At 27.5% G+C, this 21843-nt stretch overlaps 2 protein-coding genes across 7 annotated transcripts; one reads left to right on the top strand and one right to left on the bottom strand.

Moving 5' to 3' along the window:
* Positions 1-281: 281 nt before the first annotated feature.
* LOC100577335 (protein rolling stone) lies at positions 282-5317 on the bottom strand. Of its 5 annotated transcripts, none has more exons than XM_003251051.4 (2): positions 5158-5317; positions 282-1309 (listed from the first exon to the last, which is right to left on the bottom strand). In XM_003251051.4, the coding sequence occupies exons 1-2, from the start codon at positions 5261-5263 to the stop codon at positions 450-452; spliced, it is 966 nt and encodes a 321-aa protein (XP_003251099.1). In that variant the 5' UTR covers positions 5264-5317; the 3' UTR covers positions 282-449. The 5 variants fall into 5 exon arrangements, with proteins under 5 accessions (XP_003251099.1, XP_006567859.1, XP_003251100.1 ...); XM_006567796.3 differs by lacking the exon at positions 5158-5317 and adding an exon at positions 3762-4132; XM_003251052.4 differs by lacking the exon at positions 5158-5317 and adding an exon at positions 1903-2119.
* Positions 5318-9292: 3975 nt separating this feature from the next.
* On the top strand, positions 9293-21496 carry LOC100577376 (voltage-dependent calcium channel subunit alpha-2/delta-3-like). Of its 2 annotated transcripts, XM_006567797.3 has the most exons (14): positions 9293-9368; positions 11733-12072; positions 12420-12501; positions 13987-14255; positions 14719-15185; positions 15726-16045; positions 16852-17112; positions 17431-17559; positions 18140-18501; positions 18613-18823; positions 19101-19689; positions 19790-20148; positions 20679-20975; positions 21146-21450. In XM_006567797.3, exons 2-14 carry the CDS (start codon positions 11987-11989, stop codon positions 21437-21439), a joined length of 3726 nt encoding a protein of 1241 aa, XP_006567860.1. In that variant the 5' UTR covers positions 9293-9368; positions 11733-11986; the 3' UTR covers positions 21440-21450.
* The last annotated feature ends 347 nt before the right edge of the window (positions 21497-21843 follow it).

Raw genomic sequence — 21843 nt, 5'->3', positions numbered from 1 at the left:
TATTGCTACAATTCTATCTACAATTTTTGTAACTAACAATTAAATTATTTACCGTAATAACATATGATTTATTTGTTTAAATTCAATTTATATCAACTTAAAGTTTATTTAAAAGTGATTTGAGGAATATTATTCTGTAATAATATAGTTATAAATATAATTATATAAATCATAAATACACAAACATACATTTTTACGTTTTACAATTTCGTATATATATTTATTGTCGAAGTCTTATTAAATATTTATTAAAGAATGTAAGAAAATCACTTTCATTTTCTTTTACGCTATTTTGTAATTAAAAAAATATATAAGGAATTATTACAATTTTTAAATATATAATTGTAAAATATAATACGTTTTAAAATTAATACTTTTAAAATTAAAATAAAAATAATACGTTTCAAAATTATATATAAAAAAAAAAAATTACCTATTATCGCTAAATTTTAAACAATATCGATATTTTTTTCTCTTCTAGACATCTGTGTTTCTAAATATGATCTTCCTAATTTTTTGTCAATTTTCAAATACAATCTATTCTTTATTATATCTAAGAAACACATTAAAGAATGCAATATGGTTATTAAGACAGCTTCACCTATACATACCAATGAAGCTTGAATGGGCTTTTTCCAGTCAAGAATTTTATAAATATAATGGTAACCATTCTTGTCTACTCCACCAACCAAATAATATATTACTGAAAATATAGTGTACAAAATAACTAAAATTAAACACCACCAAAAGTTCCTTAGTCTAAATGGAATGCTCGTGATACAAAAATCTATTATCATTAAAATACTGTTACATATGTGTAACATAATATTTAAAGGATCCAAATAATGAATTGTAGGATCATATATACTACTCCAATAAGTAATCGTAATTACAATCGCTGTATTAGTAGTTAAAACATAAAGGAACAAATAAACTTTGTCCATCGATCCTAGCATTAACGTAGAAGGATCGAAGCCCGATACTTTTTGCAGATTCCATCTTCTCAATACGAGAAAACCGCCAAGTAAAGCTTGAGTGAATCCTAATACTAAATCCCAGTTGGTCATGTAAATTGGCCATTTATCGTACGCTAACATAGGTTTGTAACTACCAAATTCGAAAATTGAACATATGACAATACAAGCCCAGGCCATAAAAATTAACCAACGATATAATAGATACCAGGTGGCTACATATTTTTGACATTTTGGTTCGGACAAAACTCGTGGATGCAATGGTGGATTTTTCTTAAAAAACCATTTTTTTGCTCCTTCTTGACACCAGATTTTATTCACCATCGTCCGACGACCTATAAATAAATAATTTTTATTATTAAAATATAATAAAAATAATATCATAACTTACTATGCAACAAATTACTTTCTTATTATTATTTTCTTATTAATTATTCTCTGCAACTATTACTTTAACTTTCGAAAGAATACTGAGCGAAATACGTGTTAGAAATTATGAAATATTAAAAATTGCATCCTTCACTATTTATATAATCAAATATAATGACCAAGATAATTGGATTTCTGTTATTTCCATTTTTATAATTACGGCTATTGATATCTAATATGATATCTAATTAGATATCATAGTTTACTATATATGTGTATTCGTTTCGGTCAATTTTCATTTGTTGATTTTAATTCAATTAAATTTGCCGCTCAAATCCTGATTCAAAATCATGATATAAATGTTTTAAATTATTGATATATAATTTATATAAAATTATATATTATTTATTTACATATTATAAATTTTCATAGAAAATATGAAAAATAAAAAAATTGTTATCATTCTTAAATTATTCAATAATAGGTATTATATCGTAAAGAAAGATATGACAATTGTATAGTTTTTTCGGAAATCGATCGTATATTAAAAAATACTTACATGATGAAAATTGTATGAATAAAAGTAAAAATCGTTTTAAAATCAAGAGATTTCTGTATAATATTGATACCATATTTTACGAGTCACGAATTTCTTTAAAAATCAAATATGTGAAATAATACATATCACTTGTTGTAGAAATGAAAACATAACCTCTTCATATGAATAGAGAATCATTGCAGCCATACTGGTTTCTTTTCAAACGATTTAATTTTAAAATAGCGCTTATTTGAATATTGTTATTTTCAAACTTATATAAAACATATAAATTTTTAATAATAATTAATGGCAATATTAAAATTACATAGTTTTTAATTTTTATAAAATGAAGATAATAAATAAAAATGCAACATTATGAAATTGTAATCATTTTCTGTTTATATATATATATATATATATATGTATATATAATATATCTTATACTAAATTTTACTAAAAAATATTTATATCATAATTTAAGTTTAAAAGTTTATATTAAGTAACATTGAATTTTTGATAAGATAAGTATTGGAGTATTGGATAAATAATATTTCAATTTTTTTAATTTTTTTACCTAAATTTATCTTACATTTGAAAATTACTAGTAATTTTCGCGATAAGTATATGCAATATTCTATTCTTATACGAACCATTAACATTTTAAATTATAAGAAACTATATATATCTATATATATATGAACTTATGTTAAAAAGAAATAATGTTTTTGAAAATTATATAATTTTTAATTATTTATGTAATTAAATATGTTTAAAAATACAACTATATAATGCGATTTTTAGATTATATATGTTTGAATAACAGTTTGATAAAAACAAATGATAAAAATAAGTCACGCCATTTATTCGAAGAACTGAAGTGACTGAGGTGGAACAACCGTGTAAAATCTTTAATCACATTGTCCAGACACCGGCGCAGATGGAAGCTACTTTGAACTAATTAACCCTGTTAACCCAAGGCGCTGAGGTTCGCACGGACACCGCTGTAAACTTACGTAGCACGCATGTATACTCTACATAGATAGCATGGCTAATTGGCCAATACAATTTCCTCTTAATTTACTACAATTTTCTATTATTACTACTATAATCATATGAATACAGGTCGATTTTGTTACAAACAATTAAATTAATTAATCCTTAAAACTTTCCATGGGACAATTATTTATACAACATAAGATTAATAATGATGTAGGAAAAAGAATTTTTAATTTTCATATATTGAAATTGGATTAATAGATTAATAATCAAAAATTCAAAAATTGATAGCGCGTATAGAATAGATTTTAAATGAATATCGATAATGAATATATGAATTGATAAATTTAAATTAATACGTAATATTGTTTTATCAAGAAAAATAATGTTTTGTAATAAAGAATTGAAAAAGAATTGTTGCACGAAAATTTGAAAATTAAATTAAATATGAATAATTAAATATTAATAAGTAAAAATATTTAATTGAAAAATTTATTATCAATATTTTTAGTTACTTATTTAACAATGTAGTATTTAGATAGATAGAAGTGAGAATATATTAAAGAAAAATACTGATTTCTGAGTTAAGAATGAAGTGAAAATTGTTTTAATATCAATTGACTAGAGTTTGATATATTGATAGTGACGTCGGTTGCAATACTTCGTTGTCAATACGATACTCTATAAAATTTATTTTATACACATTAAAGATTTATACTTTTTAGATTCACATTATATCTTTAATTAATCAAATTTAAAAAAATTAAGAATCTATGTTAAATTATAATAATTTTTTTCATATATAAAAAAAAAAAAGAAATAAAAATAAAAAAGAAGAAAATTTTGCTTTGAAGTGAAAAGCAAGAAGAAAAACATAAACGAACCAAATTGTTGACAAACGAAGAAGAAGATAGACTTAAGGCGTTGAAAGCTGCGATCAATGTATTTTTCGATCCCGTTCGATCCTCGATCAGCATAAGTATACGATCTGCCTGTACGATAGCACGCCTGACCTGTCACTGACCAGTCTCCTAGTCAGTCTGTTCAAAACCCTATGCCATGAGAAATCAATCAAATCCGTACGTTACCCTTTCCCTTCCTCCATCCTTTCCTAACCATGTATTTAAACCGCCCCTGAACAACCGAGCTTCACTACACACGGGACGTGTAGCATTTCTTTTCGCCTAATCATCATGCTTGATAGTTACTTTTAGGGTGTCTTTAGAATAAAGTCCTTTCCACTTTATCTTTCTCTCATCAAATATTGAATATAGATTTATAGTTAATAATATAATTGATAACTTTTCTTGATTTATTTCATTTATAAAAATTAAAAAAAATAACAATATCTCTTTTATTTCTGCATCTAGGAAACTAAAGCCATGTATATGTATAGAACAAAGTTGTTAGAAATAACCGTTATTGATAAAGTATTTCAAGATAATTGCAATCGATTAGGATCTTAGAAATCTACAGATTTATCTTTTATTATATAGATTTAAATGATTAAGATCAAAGTTATGATTCATAAAATCAATAAATGTTTAAAACATAATAATGTAAATTTACTAGAAGTCAGCGCACGTATTATTCTTCCGAATCATTTATGAAATGTAGTTCATTCTACAAACCAAGAAACAAAGAAGATTCTTTGAAGGCACACCAAAGAACATGTAATAAAGTATAAACTAAAGAGGCACAGTAAAACACGCTCTTCTTCTATGTTTTACACAAAACAAAAGGTATGTGGTTTTTGTATTGCGATTTCGCACATAAAAGTTAGTTATGTCAAAGCTATAAAATAACTGTACAATAAGCAGATGAATATGACTTGCAATAAATTTTGAATAATAATATTCTTCAATTCCGTTTTACTGAGTCTCTTTGTTTTAAAAATTCTTTCCATACTTTTGCAAATATTATATAATATCAAATGAAAAATAATATGTACATATATATATATATATATATGTATATGTATATATATATATATATATAAATAACATACATATACACACAACACATTGTTGAAGAATACAACCATAAACTTTCACAAGAACTTCAACTAACTGGATCTTTCAAAAATCCAAAAAAAAAAATCTTCTTCGACACTTTTTTTGTGACACTGATTGAGAAGCGTGTATCGCTAGCACGTATTACACCCGGCATGAAATTCGACTATTCAGTAATGAAGATAAAACCTGAGTCCTACAAGCGGTGCAACGTAAGAAGAAAAGAGAAAACGGAAGTGAAGGAAAGAACGAGGATAAATATTCGCACCGCATAGCGTGAAGGTTGGCGAAAACTGCAGATGTTCTTTGATTCTGCCATCGATGCAGGAAGTCTTCTCCTCGTGGCCCTCTATTTCCTCGCACTCGGGAGGCATTTGAGTCCCGGTCTCCTGTTCAACGTACCGCTTAGCCCGTGACTGCCCGGCAACCGGCTCCGCGTGCTTTAAATCAATATCAATCGCTATACACCAGCTGTTGCCCCCGTGTTTTACGGCACTGTACGAACACCTTTTCGACACGTTCTGATAATAATTGCTAGTGAATTTTCTCCCTTTCGCGAACGACTTTTGTTAGTACGAATCAATGCTGGATATATCATTACTTGGTACCTTAGGTTCATTTTTATAAAAAAATATTGATATTGAAAATATATAATCTATAATATAATATATAATCTGATTTTTTGAAATTTTTCAATATAATTTTTTATATATATATTATCTAATTGAAATTAAATGATTAAGCGTAAAATTTATAATTTTGAATTGAAAAGATCTAAGAGATTGAAATTCAAATATCAAATTAATATAATAATAATTTGGATTTATAAAAAATTCTTCGCCCATTTTAATTTTTTCTATATATTAGTACTAAATTAACCTAAAAACTTAACTTAATGAATTAATATTTGTTCCTTTTTAATTTTTTTTTTAATTTCGTTTAAGTTTTTTTTAATTTTTTTAATCAAATCTTTTTATGATAATTAGCAAAAGAAATATATAAAATATGTAAATAATTTGTCATTCAATTAAAATACAAATATATTATAGAAATTAAAAAAATATAAATTTTATAAAAAATGATTGGACAATTAATTACAATATATTGAAATATTATATATTTATTCCATTCTAAATCAATCATTCTTGATTTCAATGTCAATGATAATTTTTAATTGAAATGTTAGATATGATAGAAAAAAATAAAATTAAAAAAATTTATATGTATATTATAGATTTGATAGTTCATTGAGAAATGTAAAGCTTTAAATTTTACAATTTTCATTCAAGAAGTACGAGTAGTACGAATCGGGCTAATCGATCAGTAGCGATCATAGTAACGGAGTGCGTAGTTCGTTAACTTGAACCGAGAAAGACTACTATATACTTCAAACTATATAACTATATACTTCAATAGATTATTATTTTAATTTTTATAATCATAAATAAAGTGAATCGGATATATCAGAAACTGAAATTTAATTTTCTTTTTATTTATTATTGTTCGCAAAAAATTTTTCAATTTAATTTGTTGTAAAAAGTAATTCAGAACTTTATATAATATATGCAAGTATCAAAATAAAACTTTGATTTTTGTCAAAAAACTGAAAAAAAAAAGTTCAATTAAACACAATTGAATAATATTATTTTTTACATATTGGTTATGCTTACATTATGATTAATTATTATGGTTAATTATTATGATTAATTATTATGATTTTTTAGATAAAATCTGAAAAAAAATTCTTCGATGCTTGAAATAAGTCTCTTATGTAAGTCTTTTCTCAACCAGTAAAAACGCATGCTTTTTATGCATTTTTTTTCTTTTTTTGTATAATAGTTACAATGATATTCATTCGAAATTACATTATGTTCACAATTTTTCTAAAAATGTGTTTATTTATAATTTAGTATATACATATATGTGTGTGTATATGTATAGTATATATATTATAAAGTTTTAAAAAATTATTAATGGACATATTGATTATTTAATTTAATTTGTTTCCATTTAAAATAAAAATTTTTTGTGTATATTTCATATATAAGTTCAATTACATTATGAAGATTTCATCCTTATTACATTTATTGATTACATCTATTAAAATTTAATTCTTATTGAATTGTTAAAAATTCTATTTTGAAAAACGATTTATTTTGTAAATGAAACATCGAAATTATAATTGTATATATTTCAATTTTTAAAAAATTCGTTTTGAAATAAATCTCTTATGTAAGTTTTTTCTTAACCAGTAAAAACGCATGCTTTTTATGCATCATTTTTTTTCTTTTTTTATATAGTAGTTGATATTCATTCGAAATTACATTATGTTCACAATTTTTCTAAAAATGTATTTATTTATAATTTAGTATATATATATATATAGTATATATATTATAAAGTTTTAAAATAAATTATTAATGGACGTATTGATTATTTAATTTAATTTGTTTTCATTTAAAATAAAAATTTTTTGTGTATATTTCATATATAAGTTCATTTACATTATGAAGATTTCATCCTCGTTACATTTATTGATTACATCCATTAGAATTTAATTCTTATTGAATTGTTAAAAATTCTATTTTGAAAAACGATTTATTTTGTAAATGAAACATCAAAATTATAATTATATATATTTCAATTTCTAAAAAATTCATTTTTTAAATTGAAATTTACAAAATAAGAATTTTTTACAATATATTTAATTATATTCAACATAACATTATAAATATAATCTGTTTTTTTAATATTGACAAAAATTTAAAGTCTAAAATGTAAATAAAATTAAAATAGGATTAAATTAAATTAAATTAATATATAAGAAAATTGAATAAGAATATATATAGTTTATTATTATTTATTTATTATTATTATTATTTATGAATTATATAGATATATATTAATAGTTAAGAATTAAAATAACTTAACGAAATAAGCGCGCCAAAACTTTGGAAAAGGATTATGTTTTTTATCATCTTCGTGATTCCTTTGTCTCAAAGGGCCGATGTCGATCACTGCTTATATGTATAGCCAGTGCTGTTGCATTTACCACGTGTGACCAGTATCTTTTTCCACACTTGTGCTATTGTATTCGCTTGTAGTTAGTTTAAATCTTCTTGTACAACTATCTACATGATTTAAATTGTTCATAGTTTTATATTTTTTTTTAATTTTAAATATATAATGTCTTCCTAATAGACATATGATTTTTTCATTATTCAGAAAAATTATAAAATTGAAATTTTATTGTATTTGTTGTATTATAAAAGAAAAATATATAAAAAATAATGTAAAAAAGGAAGCTTATTCTTTATAATTTTTTGGTTCAAAAAATTTGTAACTTTTTCTATATTTATATCTAAGATTTTGTTTACAATTAATATTTAAAAATATTAAGACATCATTCTTACAAGAAAAAGGATTGAACGGTCAAGGTCTTACACAAATATAATCGTTGTGTAATTTGTTTTGACGTTTATGACGATGAGGGATATGGAATTAGGGCTGTAATGGGTTTCTCGAGGTCAAATCGGTTTTTCGATTTCGAAGGATTATAAACCGAACAGTATTTCGAAGAATACTATGGTTAGGTTTATAACAAATTATAATAATTATCATATTATAAACATTTAAATAATTAAAATAAAGTTGAAACAAAAAAATTAAAACAAAATGAAGTAAACAATTATAATAAAAGAATATGATCATATAAATGATCAAGTGAAAGTCTCTTATTTTAACCGTTCAGGATAATCTTCCAGAAAAAAAAGATTGTCCTGAAGTTGAAACGCGATTGGTCGGTTAGAATCACCAGACTTTCCAACACATGCGCAATCTTCTAACACTTAAATATTCTATCTTTTCAAATAAATTTATCTTTTAAATTAAATAAATCTTTTAAATTAAACATTCTTACCATGAAATGCATGTAATAAAGTATTGAATAGTGAACAATAATAATACTGTAATTTTATTGATAACAATTACAATATACGGTATCTAGTCTTTTAAAACTTAGTACATAGTTTTGATTTTACCTTAAATGATAATGTTAGTAAATCGGTCACTATATTGACTATAGAACAATTTAATATGTATGTTTTCCGTATTATATAATTTTATAATAGTATAACGGTGTATAGCTAAATTATCTATATTTTTTTTCTTCAAATATATTAATGATGTATTTGTTCAAATTTTACATCAAAGATGCAAATATTTTATTTTGTTCCACATAATCGAATTTCAAAATTAAAAATTTTGATGAATTTTAAAAAATAAAAAAGAAAATTCTAAATGTTATAAAAATACAATTTCTTTATACCTCTATGTTTTTTCTATAGTTATACAGGTCTCCGGTTACCCACCATAGTACGTACGTCTCGTAAGTGGTTTACGCGTATCATCAGTTACCACGAGTAAGACGTTTTATTCGATTAATATTGTGTTCAAGAATTCACAGATATTTCTTCAAACGTAAAGATATTTTCTTACTTATAACTGCAAAATTTATAAATACAACTATATTTATTATTTATTTATATTTATTATTATATCATTGTTTTAACCTAAAATTAACCTATTATTAACTTCATAATTCTTTAAAATTATATGAATTATATACAGGATATTTATAAAAATATGACATTTTTAAAGGGTGAATTTTAGACATCAAACATGATAAAAAGAATACTTATACATGTTTCCTTACTTATACTTATTCATGATAAGGATTGATTAACAAGCATTTTAAATTTATATTAGATAAAGTGAGACGACGGAAGAGCGAGAATATTCAACTGGATATACGTATTGCAATATCGCTTGCGTAGCGAAGCCCTTCACTAAAAGTAAATACACTGATATTCTTTTTATATATAAATAACTATTTCTGAATTTTAATTTAATATACAATGTTCATATTGTATAACTATTTATTTAACAAAAACTTATTTCGAATAAGTTTCAGTAAATTTTAAAATATTGAATTCTGAATATTGAATATTGAATATTAAATAGAATATATACATTATTTTATTTAAATCTATAGATAAATTGTACAAATATTTTATCTAAATCCAATTGAATCATTGCATGACACTTAATTTATTTTTTTTTCTATTTATGACACTCAATTTACCGAAATCCATAAATTAAAACACTCCCATAGGATTTTAAATTAGAAAAATTGAATATGTGTTTGTACATATAACTTGGTTATTCTCACGTGTAAAAAAAAGTTACTAATGAATTAATTTGAATTCAATGCATTATATATCAATGCATCAATTGAAAAATCTTTGTCTTTATCTCGTTTTTTATATTTTTTTATATGTATTTTTTATATATGAGATTACTAAAAAAAAATAATAATCAAAATTCAATATTTATACTTTAATCATATCATATTAATATCATGTTTTATATCTAAAAAAATCATAAATATTAGATTCTTTTCTTTTTCATTTATTATTGCTAGTATTGCATATTAGCAATATTTTTATTCACTATTTATTTTAATTTCTTTCAATAAAATTAGAAAAAGAGATTAAATAGAAAAAAAAAATGACATAATAATTTGAAATTAAATCTTATATTTGTTTGTATTAAATATAAGAATACGAAAGCCTAGATTCATTTTATCTATTGATATATGGTATGAATTCGTTAGTATTTGCTTTCGTTAGTATTTGTATATCAGAAATAAAAATGTAAAAAAAAAAAATTTATAATATTCATTCAAAATGAACAAATGCAATTGCAATATGTACATATTTTTTATGGATATATAATATTAATATATAATATTTATTCGTATTATTAATATGTGATATCCAAATCCACTATTATTTTATAAGAATAAATGAAATATTAAATGAAAGTAAAATAAAGATAAAGATTGTCAGTGATTTTATTACTTTATGTTTAATAATTAATAATAAATAAAAATTCAAATTGATTTAAGTATCATTAATAGTTTAGATTTTTTTTATACATATAAAAATAATTAAAAACTATGCATATAAAAAAATATTCAACTGCTTTAATTTATTTATATGGAATTTAATAAATACGATTAAGGTTAACTGAAATATTTATTTATGATTTTAAATGAAATATTGTATAATGATTATACAACGAATATTATTATAGAATTTACTATAATTTATTTGAAATAAATTTTTAAATAATAAATTATTAAGTAAAGTTAAATAAATTTCAATTTGTACAATTAAAAATGGTTTTTTGTTAATATAAAAATATTGCATCATTATATTATACGATATTTATATACATTGTATATTATATTGAAATTTAGTAGAAATAGAAATAATTATTTGTGTATAAAAAAATATAAGTGTATTTACTTTTATTACTTTTATTGAGGGGCCCCACACAAGCGACATTGCAATACGATACTGCCATGCATCCAACTGAGTGTTCTCGCTCTTCCATCGTCTCTTTCTATCTAATACAAATTTAAAATATTTATAATTCATTAATTCTTATCAAACATATGTATTTAAAACATTAATATTTTTCAATTTGTTTGTTTGAATCCATCCTAGATATTCATATTTTCATGAATATCCTGTATGAAAAACAATTGAATGAAGTTTTTCACTTATGAATAAAAACAGAATAATATCGATAATAAAATATAAATAAAATATATCGTTCGATAAATATCGATTATCGTAATTGAACAGAAAGTCGAACAGCAATGGTCGATAAAAAAGATCTCTCATAGCAAATCGATACACATGCGCAAATAAGTATTTAGAGGTACAGCCATGATCCAAACCAAGAACTTCTATTTTATAAATACACGGACACCAGGCGAAGAAACAACACAATGAAAGATCGAGTTTCGTGGTTCGTCGGTTTACGAGACGGCGCGCCCTTCGTGTACCAAAAATAATCGAGACATCTTGCCGCTTTCTTGAGCTTCAAAAAGGTTTCGCGACACAAACGTGCGGTCACCGATTCAGATCTACCAAGTTCAGAAAACGGAATGAAATGATGTGTTGGGATTTACGATAGCTTTTTTGCGGTTAAACTGGGGTGTAATGTGAATCTTTATCTTCAAAAGGATGGAACGGATATTCGATAACCGTTTGATTATTCTTGCAATTTGTCTTCTGCTATGCACCGACTGCTTGGCTAAAGATTCATACATGTGAGTAATATTAATATTTTGATTATTAATATTTAACAGTCTTTTTACATTGAAAGTAATTCTTATTTTAAATAAAAATATAAACAAAAAAATATATAGCTATAAAAATAAAGAATCATTAAGTTTATGTATAATTTTTTTGTCACATTTGCACGTTGTATATTACATATTGTATATCGAAATTGATAGTGCTTCGAAACAAATCGATTTTAATGACATTCATTTCTAATCAATTAAAAAATATTATTTATTTCAATTGTTTCGATTAAATATCGATATAAATTTGAAAATATTTTTAAAAAAAATATTAGAATAAAAATTAAGAGATACATTTTATCATTTCACAGAGTCACGCGATGGGCAGAAATTTTGGGTGCCGAGTTATGGGAATTAGCAGAAAAGGTGGCACGACCTGAAGAACTATTAAGTGTAAGTTCAATTATTATTTATAGCTAAATGTACATAATGTTCACGCGATCGCGTGTCCTTCCTTTCTTATGCCTGCCATTAATATATCGGCTGATTCGTATAATTTTTGTTACGCCTCCATATATTATTATTGTCATTTAACATAGATAATAAGCACTAGAAAAAGATAAAGAAAAAAAAAATACCGAGGAAAAGTGAATACAAAAGATAAATAAGTAAATAAAAAAAAAATTAGATAAACAAAAGAAATTGAAGATATTCTAAAATAGTAAAGATGGAATATGACGTATCGACTTATGATAAATTATCAAAATTGCTCGGATAACTTCCTTATTTTCATTAATCATCATTGAATGGTAATTTATTAATGAAACAGCTTGTTATCAATTCACCTTAACTCAGATGACCTCTAGAAATTAAGTGAAATTAAATGAAGTTGAATGTAATCTGCACACAGAAAGTGTAGCGGAGCTTTCATGCACAATTTTCAGATGCCGCCTGTGATGCATTTGACCAACTACATTTGTCATATTATATTTCTTTAAACCACACAAAATATAAAAATATATTTTTAAATAAATATTTTTAAGTACATATATATATGTATGAATGTAGTATTTTTGAGATACAAGAATTTTTTCTAAAATAAGAAAGTTATTAATTTTTAAATATTAAATATTTATTCAAAAATTATTTTTTATATGTAATTTCATAATAAAAATTAATTAATGTGAAAAACATTGTCAAAAATATAGTAAATAGAAAAGATAATCTACAATGATCTACATTGCTACCAGATAGCAATTCGTTATTCATGAAAGTAAGTTGATGTATGTAATAAGTACAACAGGCTATTACTCTCATTAACATCCAAAATAGAGTATCGTAGATATGCATATTTTAGAAATACCCCTATGAGGCAAATTCGTTAAAATAGAAAAAAACTTAATTTACATTATTTAATAATAGATTTTGCTTTTATAATAGAAACAATACAAGAACACAGCTGCTATTAAAAAGCGAGGTAGAAACTTGAAGAGTTACATTGATATTCATATATATGCTTCAATGATTTATTATTTAAAATCGATTATGTAGAATAATACTTAGATTTATAAATTTTATCTCAATTTTTTATCTTTATATAGAATATTATTTAATATTTTTTTTAATATTTATAATTATTTATATGAAAATCCATGCAATCACAAAAATCCATGTTTACACTATTTATTACACAATTAATGTTATGGAAACGTTATTTTTACTTCAAAGTTTCTTCCTCTTTTGTCACGGTATAGAAAAACGAACTAAATTATGGATTCAAAATATCTTGTCCAAAAGGATAATACGACGAGACAAGAACAGTCATACAAATAACAATTTCAGTGCAAGAAATTAATAGTGGCGATGAGAGAGAAAAAGCGGTAGAATTCAGGTTGCAAAGAAGGCAAGGTGTAACTGTAGCCTCTGAATGAATTGCAGAAATACAAAGCCATGAACACGCGAGTGGAAAATAAATCTGGAGAGAAGCTGGTGAATATAATCAGCGAGAACGTTGGCAGGATGCTACGGAGAAAGATGGATGCGGTGACTTGTATCCGGATGGCAGCTGAGGAATACGCTGAAAATTGGGAAAACGATGAAGAGGGAAATTTCACTTACGTGTCTGGAAAGTACAGTCAAGTGATGAACACGAATCGGACACGACCGAGAATTCCGAAAAATATGAAGAAGAACATCGACGCGTACAGGTTCATAAGAAATAGCGTTTAATACCATACAATATAGATATTACGTATAAAAAATTATTTTTCACATTAATTTTATTCATTCGAAACATTAAGAGAAACAATTTATAAAATTATCTTTACAAATCTAAGTTTATATAATTAAACGTGAATCACCTAATTGATTATTATGAGATAAAGGATAATTATATGCAATTATTCTATATAGTAATTTATTCTATATAATATATTCTAATTAATGATAATGGATTGAAAAGCTTGAAACGTTTTCATTGATTTGTAAATGAATGGTCAAGCCACGAATTTGCATTTGTCATTTAAAATCAAATTAGGTTTAAATAAACAAACTTCTATTTATATATATTTAAAAATACATTCCAATAAAATGATCTTATCCTCTCATTGATCTATCGACAAAAATAATTTTTAAAAACATAAAAATGTAATGTATTAAAAATATTTACAGAAAAATGGAGCTAACGTCTGATTCGCATTTCTACAATATACCAGTGAATACGAGCTTTTCATCGGTGCATATACCCACAAACGTGTACGATATGTCACCGCCTGTGGTCAACGATATTAAGAAAACTGAGATTCTCGACAATATCTTCCGACAAAACTACGAGTCAGATCCAGCTTTGTCTTGGCAATATTTCGGCTCTGTCACAGGAATGTTGAGACAGTACCCTGCCATGGAGTGGAAAACGAATCCTACACTGGAGATTAGCGCGGACAAAGCGGAAGACGATGAAAAAAGCGAAGACAAAGATAAAAACAAGGATGAAGAGGAAGAGGAAGACGAAAAGGAAGAGGCTGACATTTATGATTGCAGGGTACGCAGCTGGTTCATTGAAGCAGCAACTTGTAGCAAAGACATGGTAATCTTGATGGATACTAGTGGTAGTATGACAGGCATGGGAAAAACTATTGGTAAATAAAATTATTAATTTTTTATCATTTAAATCGTTAATTTATTATAGTGTATAAATTATTATAGTATAGTTATTATATAATAAAATTAAATAAGAAAATATTTTATAAAATGTACACATATAACTATAAAATACTATACATATATAATTAAAAATTTATATTTACATTTATATGTAGAAATTCCCAGAATTTATCTATAATATCTATAATGCATACAATGTATTATTAGTATATAATTATGTATATAATTATAGGTATAATTTATACAATCTATACAATCTATTGGGAAATTATACAAATACATATAATCGTTTTATTGATACATAATTTGTGTATGAAAAAACTACAATTATGAGATTATTGCGCATTTAAAAAGAAAATAGCGTATTGTCTAAATTGTATCTTTTATTATAATCAGAATAATTGAATCAGAAAATATTCCCTAATTAATTAGTTGCTGTTTCTAATTTTATAATCTTTGTTCTTATATTCAATATTCAAAATATTTATCTCTTCCCTTTATAAATATTTTTTCAGCAAGAACAACAGTAAGCGTAATATTGGATACACTTTCAAATAATGATTTTGTGACTGTATTAAGCTATGCAAACGAGACCTACGATGTGGTGCCATGTTTCAAGGATATGCTAATTCAAGCAACTCCGGAAAATGTGGACACTTTCAAGAAAGCTCTAATTGATGTTAAAACGGAAGGACTCGCTAATCTAACAGAAGCATTCACCAAAGCTTTCAGCCTTCTGAATACTTATAGAGAAACACGAGGATGTGGTGCTGATACACCATGTAATCAATTAATAATGCTCGTCACGGATGGTGTTCCTGGAAATTTAACAGAAGTAAATCATGTAGTTTTTTGTAACATATGTTTTTACCTTATTCAACAAAATCACTAATCATACTTTTTAATTTTAAGAATTTCTTGCAAGAAATAATTGTATTTAAAAAGATAATTAATATGATGTATTAAAAAAAATTTCCTGTAGAATACATATGATACAATTATTTTTCTATACATTCATATAAATATTATTATTCATAGTTTTGAAAAAAATCTAATTATTTGATATTTTACATATTATTAATCTATTTTGAAAACAGATACATTTGACTATATATCATGAATGTATAAAAAAATTATACTGTTAACATTAAAATTAAGATTCAAGCAATTTTTACCAAAGGAAAGATAGTATTTTCAGTTCTATTCTCTGCAAATAACTCTTCAGTGTTATGAAATCATATCATCACCAATGAGGATCATAGCTGTCTCTGTCTTTCTGCCTTTCTATCTTTCTTTCTTTTTCATTGCTTTCATCTTTCTCAATCCTTTTCTTTCCATTATCTCTTTTCGCTCTCTTTCTTTTTACTTGATTTTATTTGATCTTCTACATTCGCTTCTCCTTCTTGCTCCATATTGATGCGTATTAACTCTCTTCAGAGTCGTGCTTCCTTATCGTTCTTTCTCTTCTCTCATTTACAAAACGAATCAATAATAATAAATATAGTTCATATCATAACGTTAAATTTTATTTTCGCGATTATTTATATTTTTTTGTATTAAATATTAAAGTAAATTTTATTTTTTTTTTTATTTAAATGAAATAAAGAAAATCTTTTAAGTTCTATGAATAATTTTGTTTAGGTATTTAAGACGTGGAATTGGCGGGAAAATGATACTCACATACCTGTACGAGTATTCACATATCTCTTGGGGAAAGAAGTTACCAAAGTTCGTGAAATTCAGTGGATGGCCTGTTTAAACCGCGGTTACTACACACACGTTCATACGTTAGAAGAGGTTCGAGAACAGGTGTTAAAGTATATACCTGTAGTCGCACGGCCTATGGTTCTTCAAGAAGTAGTGCATCCTATCGTTTGGACGCATGCTTATGCAGATATCACGGTAAGATAATTGTTTAAATTGGAGTTTAAATTTTATTTGAATTTAAAATCTCTATAATTGGGATAATGATTACATGCATATATAATCATTTCATTCATATATTTAATTCATCAGTTAAAATTATACTATTATTGAAAGATATATAGAAAATTTTAGGTGATTGAAAAATATAAAACATTTGATAATTTTAATTGTTAAAAATATCCACTTATACACTTTCAAAAGTATACTTCTGTGGCACTTCTTTCTCTATTTGAGTTTTTCACTTTGTACAAACTATCCTCAATTCTGTAAAAGTTCTGATTCGCCTTCCACTAGAATCCAGCACTCGCCACTTGGTTGTGGCTGGTGATGCAACACGAGGAACAACAAAAACGACTTCAAAAACATCTGAAAGGAAAACGATTGGGCGTGCAAATAAATGAGGACGATTTCTACATACAACAGGTTCAAGCAACAATCACGCCTGTAGCTTTAAAGCCGCCTTATCGTGCTCGATGCGCTCTTTCCCCTGCCATATACTTAAACAAATAGTGCCGTTAGATATCTAAGTTTTAGGCGAATCCTGCAAATAATTTATCAATAGCCACTTAATTTTATTCATATTTAACTGTTTTTTTTTTCTTTTGAAAGTTTTTAGATCATTGAAAGAAGTGATTTTTATTGACCTATCATTTTCTTTTGCATATAATTATAATTTTATCATAGTTATAGTCTCTTTTTTGCATGCAAAAATGAATGTAGATCAGTAATAAGATTTATAAAAGTGAAGAATTAGGCAAAAGCAAACAAGACTGCGCTACGTTTATTTAAAATTGATTCTTTAAAATATTTTATATGATAAAATCAATCAAGTATTATCTTATAAAAAAAATATGATTTTTAACACTCGTTGAATCCGTAAAAATAACATGAAACGAGTAGGATACATAATATCGAGATCAAAAAAAAAAATAATTAATTTGAGATGTAATGTTATGTTATTCAATTCGAACTTGTAAATAATTAATTTTGTAATATTTAACAGCTTGACAAGGACGAGGATGTTCGACAGGATGCATCCCTATTAAACACGACAGCTTGGCAGGAGTACAGGCTGCTCACATCTGTCGGTACACCGGTATTCGACCGTAAAGGGAATCGCAACAATCGGACAAGAATGGCGAATTTATTAGGTGTGGCTGGCACGGATGTGCCAATTGACGACATCCGAAAGCTTACATTGCCGTACAAGTTGGGCGTGAATGGATACGCTTTCATAGTGTCCAACAACGGATACGTGATTCTGCATCCAGATTTGAGGCCTGTTTTCAAAGGCAAATTGAAGCTCAATTACAACAGCGTCGATCTAACGGAAGTGGAGATCTTGGACGACGGCCGAGGTCCCAGGTACAGAAACCTAAATAGAATACTCTCTAATTTTTTCGTTTCGCATAAACGTTACGATAATATTAAATCTCCAAAGTACGAAGATGAACATTTTATTAAAATTGAGCGCAGAAATCCTGGACCAGAGGTGTTGGAGCTTCGAGGCGCGTTAGTGGATCACAAGAGCGGCAGTTTGAAAAGCGTGCCCGTGAAATTGCATTACGACAACAATCGTCGGGTGATCCTCGAAAAACGCGATTATTATTACGCCCCTCTTCCCGGAACGCCTTTCGGCCTTGCGGTCGCTATGTCATCGTCGAACTATGGCAAAACTTGGATCAAGGTAATCCACGTATACACACGCATTGCTAGAAGTTTACGGAAGCCCGGAGTTTCTCGGCTAGTTCCAGTGATCCCGATCAAGGAGCTCGCGTTCTCGAGATTGTAGAACGTATAAACTTTGAGATTTAGAGCAAGGGTGGATGGTAAACAGTGTATGCAAGTGTTTCTTGATAGAAATTCCTTTAAAAGGAATCAATATATTTATATGATTTTAGATTTAAATCTAAGTAATCTAATAACTTGTTGTAAACATTTCTCACAATGTATACTGTTCACAGGTTGGGGACGAGATAAGGAGAAACCAGAACATGAACGTGAATATCTCTGAATTCTTCGTGGGCAACAATTGGCGAGTGCATCCCAGTTGGGTGTATTGTCGGTATCATTATTTAGAGGGACACGAATTCGACAATCCTGAGGAAGAACTGAGACACTTTCTCAACTTATTGAACAAACCTGGCTGGAAATGGTCGGAGCAATACGAGGCTTATCAGATAGACGTAAACGAAACTAATTACGTACCTAATTGCGGTAGACAAACATTGTCGCACGATGATTACTATTGCAATAAAGAGTTGATGCAACTGTTGGTTTTCGATGCGAAAGCGACGAACGCCAGTTTCAACAACGATTTCGTGTTGGATGATGCTCGTACGCGAAATTTGACTCACGTTTACGGAGTTTTCTTGAGATTCGTCGCCACCCAAAGCGGTTTGACCAGGTGGCATTACTTGGACACGAACAAATTACCCGAGGATAACGATGGAATCGTTTTCGGTGATCTTCACAGGAAAGCTGTGAACGAACCTTGGTACAAAGCTGCTATTTTTCAAAATACGTTGGATCCTAACAGCATATCTTTGTCAGGTGCTTGGAAAAGGATATTTGATCAAATTATCTATCTATTTATTTATTTATTTATTTTGATATATATTCTGTAGTGATTGAAAATCTTGAATAATTTCAGTTCCGTGGGAGGCAGGGCCGGATGCGATAGTGACAGTTTCAATTGGATTATTCCCAAAGGACGGGGGCAAAAGAGCGGCAGCTGCGGTAATCGGCTTTCAGATGCCAATGACAAATCTTCATGACAAATTTATCGAGCTAACCTCCAAGTCAAACAATTCGACCTTGATGAACTGCGCCCATGTATGGATAGATTGTTATTTGCTCGATCAGAACGGGTTCGTGGTGATATCGGAGGCGCACAACAACACCGGCCAGTTCATGGGGACTCAAGAAGGTGCAGTGATGAGCTCCATGGTTGGCCAAGGTCTCTATAATCCTATTGAAATTTATGATTATCAAGCATGGTGCGAGGAGGTGGTAAGTAATTTGAAATTATTCGATCAAACTAAATTCAAAAACCCTGTTGCAAATAATTTTTCCGCATCATCATCATCATCGTCGTCAAAAGAAACTTTATTGAAACTTCCATTTGCGCAAATTAGCCTTTCAACTTGCTATTCAGCTTCAGTGTAAATATATCTCTTGATTCCTATCCATCTAAGGGCAACGGATTCTCTGCAAGCAACATCTTCTTCTCTCTCCTTTATTACTCTCCTTCTCATACCTTTCACCAGAGAGAAAAAGCTTGTTAAAAGCTTTATACGTATCTCGAGAAGCATTGGAGTGTAAAGTTGCAAAAAATTTCGCTGGAGAAACAAGTGAAACAAAAAAATCGAAAAGTTCTCGAAACTTAGAGGAAACCTGTCCCCCTCTCTTCGCGACATATTTCTAATTCCCGCCAAGTTTCACGCGAGGGAAAAGTTCTATCGTTTATAGCTCGCCGTTTCGCAAACGGAGCTCCAACTCAGATTCCAACACGAGATCCATAAGAGAATAAAAATCCGTAGCGCATCGAGGCTGCGGCTAACACTCTCACGGACCCGCTCGTATACATCTGGAAACTGTTGCTCTGGATTCTGCTGCGTTTCACGTGGTTCACGACCCAGTTCGTGAACTTGCCAATCAGCTATGCCAAAGTTCATTTCGACGAAGACGCCCCGGACCCGCCACCCCCGCCTCGACCATACCTCTATCATTATCCTTGCGACCAGAAGAGGATACTTTATATGATGAACACCACCATTGCTAGCCAAGGGATCACAAATCATTCGGATTACTGTTCAAGGCCGTTCTATGCTCGTAGGGTCAGTTCTTTCATTTTCTAATCTCAGATATATATTTCAACATCTTAGATTTAATTTTTATCTTAGATTGAGAATGAATTTGCATCGTTTGCTGTTATTTAAAAAAAGAAAAAATATTTGTTTAGAAGAAATTGTTCAGAGATATTAAATGGAAGTTGAATGATTTTCAGGTACCGCACACAAATTTGTTATTGGTGGTCGTTGATAGCATGTATCCGACCTGTTACAAGAGGTTAGAAGTGACGCCGGTGAACATTTCGCCTCTCGAGTATACGAATGGCACCGAAAGCGCGCCTTGTCATAAAATTCCACTAAATGATCTTAAGAGGAGGCGTCTGGAGGGCTGTTTCACCGAGCATCCTTTGGAATACGAGATCGAGGACTGCGGAGGGGCATCAGGACTGACTGTATCCTTGTTATTGTTCTCCACTGCTATTGCCAGAATTTTATATACGTTTGTATAATTGTGCAAAAGGAAAAAAATTCATCATTTTATCACTCATCGTGTACGATACGAATGTATATTATATAAATGTTTTTATAATATAATAACAGTGTCGATATTGAATTCTACGATAAAATTAGAAATAAAGGTATTATTAAAGAAAGAGAAATTGTATAAATAAGATCTCTAAGAACAACAATTGTAATTTCTATTTATTTAGATTAAATATAATTGGCATAAATATTTTCTTTTTAAGCCAAAGCCTTGTTCCTTTTTATGGAGCAAAAGGGGGCATTCAAGAACAAATCGATCGATCGTAGAGAGAAGGAAAAAGAACATAAAACCTGGCGAAATATCCTCCCCATCCATGCGAGATACAATTTTCTAGTGGCGTCGCGAGGTCTGTTGATAGGATGAGAGGCG

The sequence above is a fragment of the Apis mellifera genome, linkage group LG5 (assembly GCF_003254395.2).
Source record: "Apis mellifera strain DH4 linkage group LG5, Amel_HAv3.1, whole genome shotgun sequence".
In the NCBI taxonomy this organism is placed as follows: Eukaryota; Metazoa; Arthropoda; class Insecta; order Hymenoptera; family Apidae; genus Apis; species Apis mellifera.
This window is presented reverse-complemented; position numbering and strand designations above follow the sequence as displayed.